General features: G+C 40.7%; 1 protein-coding gene and 1 long non-coding RNA gene across 2 annotated transcripts in view; one reads left to right on the top strand and one right to left on the bottom strand.

The window, feature by feature from the left end:
- Positions 1 to 12729, top strand: part of LOC107078277 (uncharacterized) — a 45018-nt gene that overhangs the window by 28654 nt on the left and 3635 nt on the right. The gene's annotated exons all lie outside the window — the stretch shown is intronic.
- LOC102690340 (forkhead box protein Q1) lies at positions 1635 to 3443 on the bottom strand. Its single transcript, XM_006634558.3, has one exon. It carries the CDS (start codon positions 3202 to 3204, stop codon positions 2200 to 2202), a length of 1005 nt encoding a protein of 334 aa, XP_006634621.2. The 5' UTR covers positions 3205 to 3443; the 3' UTR covers positions 1635 to 2199.

Here is a 12729-nt window from a genome sequence, read left to right as displayed (position 1 = left end):
TGTGCGGAGGAAACAGTTGAATTACACAAGCATCCCCCCCCCCACAAATACATACAATTTTCAGATTCTGCGGTTCTTGAAAACATAAAATCGAGCATGATAGAGCATGAGTAAGAATACCTTTAATCTTAACCCGAGTTCAAGAGTCCAGTACCGCTCGTTTTTCAACGAAGAGCTCAAATGTTACTTCAGTGTTACTAAACCTTGGGTTTCGGGGTAAGTAAATGGGCGGCACGCTGTTTAGCTCTCTTGCCTTGCTGCGCTGGGGTCCTGTGTGCATTTCCTGTAGTTATCTGCGTGAAGTTCGTGTGCTCTCCTCGAGTTTGCCTCTGGGTGCTCCGGTTTCCTCCCACAGTCCAAAGACACACTGGCTTCTGGTGTGGATCCAGGTGTTTGTGTCTGCATCTGCTTGTGACATTTGCTTAACGGGGTAGGCTCCGGGTGCCGCACGACCCTCTACTGAATAAAGCGATTTAGAAAACGGACGGACAGACAAATGGGACGCTTGGACGTATTTGGGAATGGGCTGCCGCCGCCCGTGTACAGTATCTCTCGGTTGCCTCCGAGAGGGCAGATCAGAGAGGCGTGTTTCAAGGGGGTGCGACCCGAAAGTAGTCAAACGAGCTTGGTTGGACTGCAAAACTGAATCAGACTCTTTGAACATATATTAAAAACTAACGCACGGATCACTTACACACAGTGAGAGCGTTACAGTGTTTGGTTGAGTGTTTCTGAAGTCTGTGTGTATTCCGAGATAAAATGCTGAAGATCCTCTTCATTTAATTAAACTAAAGTACGCGCTTCAATTCTCTTTGTGTGGGGGCAACGCCGTGATCTGCAGCATCTGAGAAAATCAAGGGTAATACATTCCGAATTTTAGGAATATTTATATCAGTTCTTAAACGTCCGTCGCTCTGCATGAACGTTGTTAGTAAAATTCAAAAACGTGCTATTTAAGATAAAAAACGTGCGATTTAAGATAAAAAAATCTTTCAGCGGTGTCGCCGTTGGTTTTACTTTTTCTACTTGACAAGCATTTGTGAAAAAATACCATCGAAATGTACAGTACGTGCAGTACCAATCTACCACATTGACTTCTGAAACTCATACACACGCATTGGGCTTAACATAATTATAAACCTAGACATTATTAAACCCTTCCTATGTCCAAAATATCACGATGTCATTAAAAACTGCAATATATGTCGATGGACTTTAGCATATTTTGTCAATGACAACGTTAGTCAAGTTTTTGTGCACATTCCTATTTTCATTAACGGTTGTCAAAGAACTCTGAGACACGAATAACAAGCATATACCTGCTAAAAATCTGAATTAAGGGGAACTTAATCTGAACCTTAATTATCATGCAAATTTAGAATGAGTCGCAAGCTCCGAAACCACGAGTATTGAACCATCCCATGTTTCTGCCAAAAACGCAGTTCTGCTTTGCCAAATACAACGCCCTCGGAGGTGAGGATTTCTCTTCATGTGTTATCTGATACATTCTTCAACGCTTTTGAAAAAGCTCTTTAAGTTTTCACACGCAAATCAAATATTTATCATTAATTAAAGATGGCTCGCTCTTTCATCTTTCTTCAAACAATTACGAAGTCCAGACATGCCACGCTGTATATATTTGGTAAAAGCTTTTATTCCAAAATAACGGTTTATGCATCATTTTTAGAGGAAACTATACACAGTAGTCTTTTCCATTAAACTTGGCAGTGGTCCACTTCTGAAACAGTATTGCTTACGATTCTATGTACAGCTCGATTCGAGCTTTGTCTGGGTGGACATCACAGATTAGTTAAACCACAACATGTAGCCCGTCATAAAAAAAAAACATTGCTTTGAAACAGTACATAAATAAAACGAATAAAACGTATTATCCACATTTCGGCACCCACATGCCGTCGTTTGCAGCACAGAAATGACCTAAGAACCTGTTAACACACATAGGAATTTTATCAAATATAACTTACTAAATAGTCCCTGATGTTAGCTTTGTCCATATTTTGTATTTACCCGGAGAAAAAAAAAAGTCAAGTTATTCAGCACTGACAGTAACACAATGCAACACTCTGTCTGAAGCGTCTGGTTGTCAATGCAATGAAATGCATTTAGTTACAAAATAAAGTATACAGTGCGTAGGAAAGTGCTCACGACAACAACATCTTCAACCGTTTTCCATCGCCCTCACGCCAGCAGAGAGTCTATTTTGAACGGGTGGTAGCTGCTCGCAGGCGCTCTCATGGCTGTGGCCGCTCGGGCGGCAGGAAACGCCTCGGAGCTGGGCAAGCCGTCTGGAGACAACCGAAAAGTGGCAAGAATGTCTCTTCTGTGATCCACGCCAAGCACGGGGTCTGAGTAGCCACACCTATAGGCCTGCAGCAAGTGTGAGGCGGCGGGGTTCACCTGGAACAGCGGCTGTACGTGAGCCACGGCCGCAGGTGGGTAGCCCATGACATAAGGCATCATTGGGGAGCTGCTGGGCCACATCACTCTGACGCCAGAGAGGGTGGTGTTGTCTGTCTCGGCGCGGCTGTCCTCCTTGCTCTTAAAGGGTTTGCTCAGGATGCTGTCAATGGCGAACGAGCTGGAGAACTTGGTGCTGGCGCCCTCTTCCTTGGTAGCAGAAGAGGTCGTGGCAGTGGGCGCCTCTTCGCTGGCCGGGCTGTCTAGGACCTCTTGGTCCTTGGTGGGCTTTTTGCTGATGCGCTTCCTCCTGCGGCGGAAGACCCCGTCAGCAAAGGTGTACTCGCTGTTGGGGTTCAGCATCCAGTAATTGTCCTTGCCCCACGGCCGGGAGGGGTCCCGGAGCACTTTCAGAAAGCAGTCGTTGAGCGACAGGTTGTGGCGCACCGAGTTCCGCCAGCCGGTGTAGCTGCCCCGGAAAAAGGGAAATTTCTTCATAAGGTAGTCGTTGATTTCCGCCAGAGTCAGGCGCCCAGACGCGGAGTCTCGGATTGCCATCGCGATCAGAGCGATGTAGGAATAGGGAGGCTTGGGTCTCCTGGTGTAAGGTTTCGCTTTGCCATCGGCACTCGGCAGAACAGGTGCAGGGCTGTTGGCCACAAAGTCCCCGTCTGAGCCCAGCTCTTCTTCTCCCGACAGAGGAGACGGGACGCTGCCTTCCGCATCACTGCAAACCTCCAGAGGCTTTTCCTCAAAGTTGGTCCCGGAGAAAACTTCAAGTTTCATTTTTTTTTCTTCTGTTCTCTGTTGCGGCAGTTGCAATCTCCAGATATCGAGCGAGCCGGTCCCTTCGTCAAGCAAAGCTTTTTTTGTTGTTTAAAGCTTTTCTTCAACGAAACAACAGGGAAGGATGAGAGCAGGCAACTCTGTCGAAAGTACAAATGAAAACGGACAACGTTTTCAGTTCGGAGTTCCCAGTGAGCTAAGATAAGGCACCCAGGTCATTTCTGTAGAGGGACCAATTCCCAAACTGTCTCCTGAGACTTGCGGAACCGGGGTTATAATATTATCACTTCAAAAGGACCAGCCCACGGGGGCGGGCCTTATTCGTCCCAAATCCATTGAAGCGATTAAAGAATTAAGGGATAACTACAGGATCAAAACGAAAACAGAAATAAAAACAAGTCAAACATTTTTAATTCGACGGCTTCATATTAAAATAACAATCGAGTCTGCTTCTTTATTTTTTTAGTTCTTTTTCCCGCGGCGTTTCCCCTTTCACAGTACACCTGTGTATCTCACCTGAGATTGAAATTCATACAGACAAGGGAGTTTCATTAAAGGCAACCAGGTGGCGTACGTTTACCAGACACTGGAGAGTTTGCTGCTGGAATAACATACACAAAGCACCTTCTGATAGTAACCTGAGAACGCATCTCAGTATTTTTTGAGAGTCATGCTCAACTATATTTTAACATCGCATGTGGTAATACTGGACTCTTCATAAAGTGCTTTTCTAAGTGAACACTGTCATTAGACTGTTTACTTTTTCCCAAGGTCAGCTCATATAAAATAGGAAACAAACTTAAATTCGATACCACTTCTCAAACATTTTGAAAAACAGCAATTGCTTGCATTAGGTATCGAAAGACTCGTTTTCAGAGCCATACTTTATTATTTAACATGTTTTGCCCTATTTCACTGTGGTCTGTGTAACTATCTGCTTGAAGTGAGAAAAAAAATCAAATAAAATCTCATTACCAATTTTATCAAGGACTTTTGTCTGCCGTTATTTTGATAGATTTAATCATTTCTTATTTATTTTAGCGACACAAACTGCCACACGCATCAAATATAAGATTAGAAACTGAGTGCAACTCGTAACCTTTTCTCAATGTTTAAGCGTGTAACACCACAGTATGGTTAAAATGTTAATTCTGGTTTCGCTAAGAAAACGGAAACAGAAACGCAACGCTGATATAAGTTTTTCTCAAATCGAACATCTTAATCCACCTTGAATGTTTACTTTTATGATTTAACAGCCGTTTTTTGTAAATAAGAGCGTCACCTTCCACACATACACGAGTCTAAAAAACTATCAATTGTGTAAACGCAACAGAAAGATTTTTAATTGAGGCACTGTCTCGGATCCTACCTAGACCACAGTGTTTAGTTATTCTTTTACGTGTTTGTATCGGGGCTTTTCTAATGTAGCTCAGGACCTGTGCGGAAGAGAAATTATTCTCAAAAACCACTTTGTCTTGGTAGATAACCGTGATTCCTTCCACATCTGGGAAAACAGCCTGTAGAAGAATACCTGAATTTTCGCCACATAGTTAATCTCGTAGAAGGGGGGTATTAATTAAATTATTTTCGATTTTAATATGTCATTTTTTTAGGTAATAACGAAATGTCAATAGGTCTGTCAGTACAGTATTTACGCCCACCTCTCCGAAGCCGAAGGCAGCTATTTCTACATGAAGCATAGACTTACGGCAGCCTATGGACTGCATCCATCAAGCAATCTTGCCTTGTAAAGAGCGCTTTGCAGAATTTACACAGAAGTTGGTAATATGGTACCGCAAGCGTTGACCACGTGGGATAGGAGGAGAGGAAAACAAACACTACCTGTGGGATAAAATAAACCCCCAGGGGGCCCAAGTACCAGCGGTTTCCCCCTCCAGGCACAGAGGCTGTGGTACATTATAATACACCATGTGGGTGCGGGTATTCTTTAAACCACAAGCTATACTGGAACTTCACTCGTCAAGCTAAACGTTTTTTCAGGGTTGTGTGTTTATGTGTTTATGTGCTCCTATATGTGCTCCCTGCGTATTTTAGGCTGCCGAATTGCCCCAGAGCATTGCCCCAGGGCCTCAGAATGACCACATCTAGTCCCTGGCAGTAATGGCATTGTGATCCCTAACTCCTTACAGGTCTATGGCGCTTTTTGTTGGACACTCCATTCAGATCCTCGTTCACCTTTAAATTCTCTTTGGGTGCTCTCTTGGTATTCATTTTTGGAAACGGGGACGGGGCTGCCAATCCTCTTGAGAAAAGTTATCAGCAACGTCTCCAACCGCATGGGCTGGTATCGGTTTTGTCCGAAGTGAGAAGTTTACGGGGACTTCTTCTCACTAACATGTAACAAGATAGAACCCCATGATGAGGTAGAATCACCCAGCGCTACTTGACATTAATTATCAACGGGACACATACCGAAAGGTTTACTTAGCCTCTGCAGGTAAAAGCGAAGATCTGCAAAACAGCACACAGCGCTCGATCAAACTTTGTTTTGGTACCTCGCGTCTGTGCACGGGCCTGTTTTTATGCTTCATGTGCCTTTTTTTTTTAGCATGCTTAAGACTTAGGGAAACTTTTCAGGAATGGGGAAGTTATGCGAACACAATACCGAGATGACACTACGAAAAATAAAAATAGTTTAACCTTGGATGGGCTCCATAAAAGACATCATGACAGATAGACATGTTTACAGGTGCAAACGGAGGCAGGTTAGGCTGTAACGCAGGGATTGCCTGAAAGGTCATACGTAGTTGAAGGACCTATTTGCAAGGTGGATGCACATAAATCAGACTAAAAAGCACAACACGTGTTGTCATATACTGTATATTATGTATATTATAGATATAGTACTGTATGTTTTTACTGAGAATAATTAGAAATGCAGCCTCTGAATAAAGACAAACATTAGACATGAAATGTAATTACTGTGTTTTGGATGTACCATATTTCCATTGTTTATAGAGAAACTTTTTGCTGAAAAGTTCAAAGGTCACTTGTGGTATGGGCCATGCGGTACATTTTAGTAAGGTACCCTTATATAACTGATCACAGCCTAGCTGGCTCAAACACTTGTGCAGAGCAGACCAGCAGAGAGGCCACACACAAAGGTCTGCCTCTTCATTTAGCTTGAAAAGCAACTGACATATCAACTATGTTAATTGGCAGTGACTGTCTTTGACATATATGCCTACCCACTGGCACGTGACTGCATAACATATCGAATCAAGGCACAATTCTCATCCTGCTGTAGATTCAAGCAGACTAAGGGACTCTTTCCATGTTGGGATGTTGCTGGCAGAAGAGTGACCATTGATCCTGGCAAGCAACAGGCACAGGGCTGGATACACCCTGGACAGGACACTTCTCCCAGAAGCCAGTTTAATCTGCCAGTATGTCTTTGGACTGTGGGAGGAAAGCGGAGCACCCAAAGGAAACCTGTGCAAACACTGGGAGAACATGCAAACACAGGTAGCACCTCAGGTCTGGAACTGAACCCAGGACCTCAGTGCTGTGAGGCAGCAGAGCTAACCACAGTGCCCAGTGCCATGTAATTCAAAACCACATTCCTCTGAATTCATAGATACTGATTCAGTGATTCAGTACAATTGAAAAATCTAAACACAAACAATGCATTCTTTATCAATAAATCTGATTAGTTGGACATCTCTTTTGGAGTTATGTATTACCATTGAAATTCTGTGTTGAAATAGCATAGCTTTTGTGGAGAATTCAGCTGAATTTATTCTAAAGCAAACAAACAAGCTTTTTACATACCCAGAGGATTCTGAAGATGAAAGTGTGAAAGATTTTATTCATGCAGGTCTCATCTTTTATTTTGGCATCGTTAGCCCAGTGATACTAAGGGCATCAAAATGAGCCTTGGGATGGTACATGTCCTTGTGTTGTGGAAAAGTGGAGGGAGCATTGGATATTCTGTACAGCAGGTGAAGGTGAAATTAAAAACCAGTAAAACCAGTAAAAAGTGTGCTGGTGTGGTAGGGAATTCCAAAGTCTGCTCAGAGAGAGAGATGCATGATGACTATATCATTCCTGATATATGGGCATGGGTCCATCAGACAAACTAATAGATCATAATCTGATTCACTTTCATACCTTCTTGAGTTCTCTTCTTCAGTGTCTTGATGTTGTTTGAGTTTAAATCGTGGAGTTCATATTACACCTCATAGGCTCACTAAAAACCAGAATACTAAAAAGTACAGAAATAAGTTTAAAATGGTTGTGCAGTATAACAAAAACAATTCTCAGCTGAAGGAATAGGTGCATTTTCATTTGATGTGATTAATATTTAGAAATGGCTTTGTTATCATGACTGTACATCAGTGTGTGATATTATTGTGTGAAATGACTTCTGTTGTATTAATCACTTAACAACTGCAGGATCCTGAGCTGTCTTTTGACCTTCTGTGTCTTCGTATGTGGCGTTTGCATGTGGATTTTCTGTGTACATTTTACTGTGAATGCAATCAGGTTAAACAACAGACTGGTTAATTCAAAATGCGGCAAAATTCAATTCACTTGCAGCTCCAGCAGTTTGCTTCTTTCCATTTTCGACTGTGTCTCTCGTTGTTTTTGAATACCCACCTAAGCAGGAGTGACAGGGCAACCAAGGCTGCGAAGTTACCTAAGTCTTGAGTTTTACCCTTAACCCAATGATAATGATTAAAATATTTTGTGCCACACCTTCACACAGCCTGCAGGCTACATTGACTTCAGATGAATTTGAAATATTTACCTTGCAGTGTTCGTGGAGTTCACATGGCAGCCATGCAAACCTGTGTTACCTGTCAGCGTCTACATCCGTGTGCCCCAAACAGCAGTGCCAATAAACTGCTCAACCTCACAAACGTGCCTGCCATCCCTGGTGGTATTTTTCAGAGCTCAGTGGGTGAAGGCAAATTAATATATATATATAATTAATATTTGTTTATGCTTAATCCCCTCTCCTGTCTGCTTAGATGACTGAATGTCTTGCTATCCATCTGTTTCAGAGAAAACTACTCTTAACTCCTTAGTTTGATTGTTATTGAAGGTATTATTGATGCAATGTGTAATAATAATAATACTTCACTAAAGTAGTCATGAGTCAAGCCATTCAAGCCCTTTAAGGTGAGCATCAGTACGTTTGTTTTGAAATTCACAGAGCCAGTGTCTGGAAGCTGTTACATCCTCATACATTTTAGTTACGGTGATAATGCAAGCTGAGTTCTTTTCTGAACTTGCTGCTACGTGTTGAGAACATGCTGGGGTGCACCAGGAAGCTCTGCATTACTGTAATCAAGCCTGGAAAACACAAAATGGCCCAGTACCTTATGTTCCTTGGATTGGGTGTGATTTGTATAGGTACGTGCAGTAATTCGGAGATGAAAAAGCACATCCTTAATTAAATTGAGAACATGAGCTTCCCAGACTGGACTCAGGACAAAAAAAAATGACTCAGGGATTCCTGATCTGAGTTTTTGGACTGTTTGAGGAGCACCAATGCTCTGCTAAGGCTGATACATTGGCCGGGGTGATAATATGCTGTTGTCATTCTTAAGGATCCCAAACGGCTTTACATCCTCTGCTGGGTGATGGGTGGCAAACCCACTGAGTAGCGGTTCTGAAGCAGAAGTGAGGAAATACTGCGTCAGCTGGGTTAAGGGGGAAAGTTAAGGAATCCTGAGTGTGCAAGCCCAGGGAGTGATTGGGCTACGATACCAGGGTTTACACCCTGACTCTCAAGTACAGTACCAGGAGTGGTTTCATGGTCAAGTAGTCAGGACCTTTGCTCAAGTCTCTTCTGAAGGATGGCTCCTGTATTCCCTGCCACCGTGCTGAGGGGCTGGTTCGGAGAATCCTGAACCACAGCAATGGGCATCATCTCACGGCTCCACCAATACCAGTTGCAGCAGTCAACTGGTTTTCCTCGCAGGTTTCTCAGAGGTGAAGTGCCGAGGTTACCTTGCCTAGCTCTGAGATCTGGCGAGGTGCAGCTACATGGTGGGTAACATTAAGAGCAGTTACAGCTTGCACACACAGTGTGGACGAATTACAATAATAAAAGATATGAACATTCCCTTAAGTTTTTTTTTACGACTCAAGTTGTTTATCTTATCTTGCAAAGCATTCCTACTTGAAAAGGTGTTTGGCATGCATTATGATAGTGTTGACAAATAGTTTACTTTCATTTTTAAGATCACTGCTGTAATTGAGCTCTCTGCAGATAGTGTTCTTTGTAGTTGCAACGAAGTGAGCAAGAAATATAATTTGCATATGAGCTCGATAATTTGCACTTTATCTAAGAGCTTTAGCCAGTTAATATACAAATTATCCAATCTAACCTAGGACTTTGGGTGTAACACTAACACATACACACCCACATGGGTACATAAGACCTCTGGCTGTCTGTTTAGAACATATGTCTAACCTTTCCTACATTGCTTACTAATTATGTTTTTAGTCTGGAAAAAGGCGATTATTAGGATGTAAAATTCAAAATAAAAAATACTTTTGTAATCTTGTTTTAAACATATTTTCAGCAAGATGTGTTCAATCAATTATACTGACGCACAATAGTTAACCCAAATTAACCTTTATTTCACCGTACTTTGACTTAGCTGTGACCTTACAATGGCACCTGACTGTAATATTTTATTAGGCCAAAAGGTATTTCTACTCTATTGTTATGGTAAGCACCTGCTCACTCTGTACAGTATGTCTGCATTTTTTTTAATGTGAAGCATTCTTTTCTCATACAAGCAGAGCTCGGCTTTACCACCGAAACTGGTAAACAAGACGTTAGTAATTATCTGCTTGGCACTCACAAGATACAGCATGCATGGAATAGCTTGCTCCTTGGATGAACACAATATTTATGACACAGGTTAAAAAAATACCCTTCAACCGTTGCTTGCTTTGTTTGGATGTATTGTATAAGCTTCAGGTACTGTGGTCTTAAAGAAACCCTGTTGATTGACAAAAGGCTTTAGGCCTGCAGAGAGCATGGTGGATATGGCTTATTTAATGTAATGTGCTTGCTATAGGCACTTCTCCTGCTGTTCCTTTATTTAAAGGGCATCTGCAAGGAGCAATGTGAAACAAGGCCATGTACAGTATTTGGTATTTCCTTGTGTAACTTTCTTGTTTTGTCAAGTGTTATTTCTTTATTTTCTCACTTTTTTTTTGTCTGTGTAACTCTTTGCTGGGGTTGTGTATCCTACCCGAGAGGGAAATAAAATATCTAAAAAAATATTTATAAAAGGGTTAGAACTCCCCATGGCAAGATGCCGTGAAACATTATTTCATTTAATGTTGCTCAACCCTGAAATACTGCACTCACTAATGTGTTTTATCACATTCGGCTTAGAGACATCTTTTCAGACTCGGTTTTTGGTAGAATTGACTTTGTGTCTGGCACGTAGCAAAGAGGATGTAAAAAAAAGAATAGAAAAAACAAACAAAGTCTTTTGCTTTATTATGATTTTGAGTTTCATATGGAATTATTGATTAATTAACGTTTGTGGGAGTGGATACATAATTGAATAAAGAGTCAGGTGTAGATGTACTGTTTGCTGTGCACACCTCAAGTTGTTATTGCAAGTTAGATGTATAAAAAGCTATTTTTAAGCATAGGTGTCTGTGTGGCAGAATCCAGAGCACGTGATGATACCCCTTTCAGATTAAAATAATTGTAAATATTCTATAATGTGCAGTATCGTTAAAAATGGCACAGCTGGTCAATATTAACAAACGGATGATACAAATAGACACTGTGGATGGGAGTTTCACGGTTTAAAATTAGAAAGTGTAATGGTGAAGCACTACCTGTGATTTCCAGTGGCTAAAACCCATCGGTATCAGGAGGCTTTAAAAGAATTATCTTGAATTTATATTTAATTTTGTGTTCTATTTTTGCAGCATCCATCTTTAGTTATTCAAAGATGTTGATGTAATTAAAGGTAAAACAGTTCAGCTGACTGAAAAAAAGCCTGACTTCATGGGTTTAAATCACAGTGCTGACTTCAGCATTCTCTTTTTTAAGAAACAGACAGACAGGGTCAGATCTTTTAATGCCCATATAATAGCTGTTTAGCACAATGATATGCCTTGAAATGAGCGTTATAATAAAGCCAAAATCATGAGAGGACATTCACCATTATTACAGCTCGACAGAATGTGCTCTTTTTTCACTAAGAGATATAGGTTTAAATGGGTACTTATCTTAGCTGTCAGGTCATAAGAAGCTTTATTTAACTTTAGTGCAGCTTAAATGTAAATATAGGCTCCAGTAAATCGTATCCATGAACCAGCTCAAATGCATACCCTAAAATACATCATATTATGACAGAAAAGAGAGCAAAAGCAGTCATATGAACTCAGCCTGTTCTTTAATAGTTCTGCAAAGACATGAGGGGGTGTCCACTAGACGTAGGATCTAGACAACACCAAACAATGCACACTTTGTTTTGGGGGGTATTTGGCTCAAGTCAAACTTGATAGGAAAAAAATCAGAAATTCCATGACCTGCTTTGATTCCTTTTTGACTCAACATGCTGTAAATGTCTTTCACATTGTCAGACAACACGATTTTAAACATCATTCTTACTTTGAGGACGCAGTGATCAGTGATCAAAAACAATGGAAAACGTGTTGACACGGCTCATCTAATGATCTGTTGGTCCTTATTTAAAACACTGTAAGTCCATAAAAATAAGTGTGTAACCATGATAATGAATACTTTTTGTTGTTTTATAAATAATGAGTCACAACATCATTTATATCAAATATTGAAATAATGGTGAAAGTAAACATACACTATCTGAGAAAAGCCATACATATTACATAATTCAAGCTCTTTGTCTCCTGTGCACAGTATACGCATTAATGTATGTGATTTGATTATAGAACAGTAAACACACATCACATATTATACTTCTTTGAACAAAATTACTTTACAAAAAATGACATATTACACAGACTGAAGTGTTCTTCCAAATTCCTGGTTTGCCTCCTCGAACAAAAATGATAAAATAGTTAAGTAGTGATTGAAACAAACCACTTATTATCCAGGTAGTTGTGGTATAAATAGAAACAAACTATAATGGAGTTTGATTCACGGCTGAGAAGAGTCTTTGAATAGCAAGTTAATTACCTTCACAACATGCAAGATGCTTAAAGTATAAGAATGATAAAGTTACAGAATTACAATGATGGCCAAACAAGTGTTATAAAGACAGTTGAAATAACATGTAATCCTAGAAGCAAAACAAAAGCGGAGGTACCACAAGAGATCTAACCCAAAGGTCTATGTCTGCAAGCACAAACATATCTTTAAAATCAGGATGATTAGTTATACAAAAATACTGTAAAGCTATAAACTACAAAATAGTCTGTCAGAATATGAAAGAATTTTCACCATAAACAGTGAATGAGTGTGGAAATGAAGGTCCTTTCTTTCTGTTTGTGTGTATTTTCCTCCAAAGGAAATATATACAAACTAAGCAAAAA

The sequence above is a fragment of the Lepisosteus oculatus genome, chromosome 6 (genome assembly GCF_040954835.1).
Source record: "Lepisosteus oculatus isolate fLepOcu1 chromosome 6, fLepOcu1.hap2, whole genome shotgun sequence".
NCBI classification, from domain to species: Eukaryota; Metazoa; Chordata; class Actinopteri; order Semionotiformes; family Lepisosteidae; genus Lepisosteus; species Lepisosteus oculatus.
Note: the sequence above shows the minus strand (reverse complement) of the source record. Positions and strands in the feature narration are given on the sequence as shown.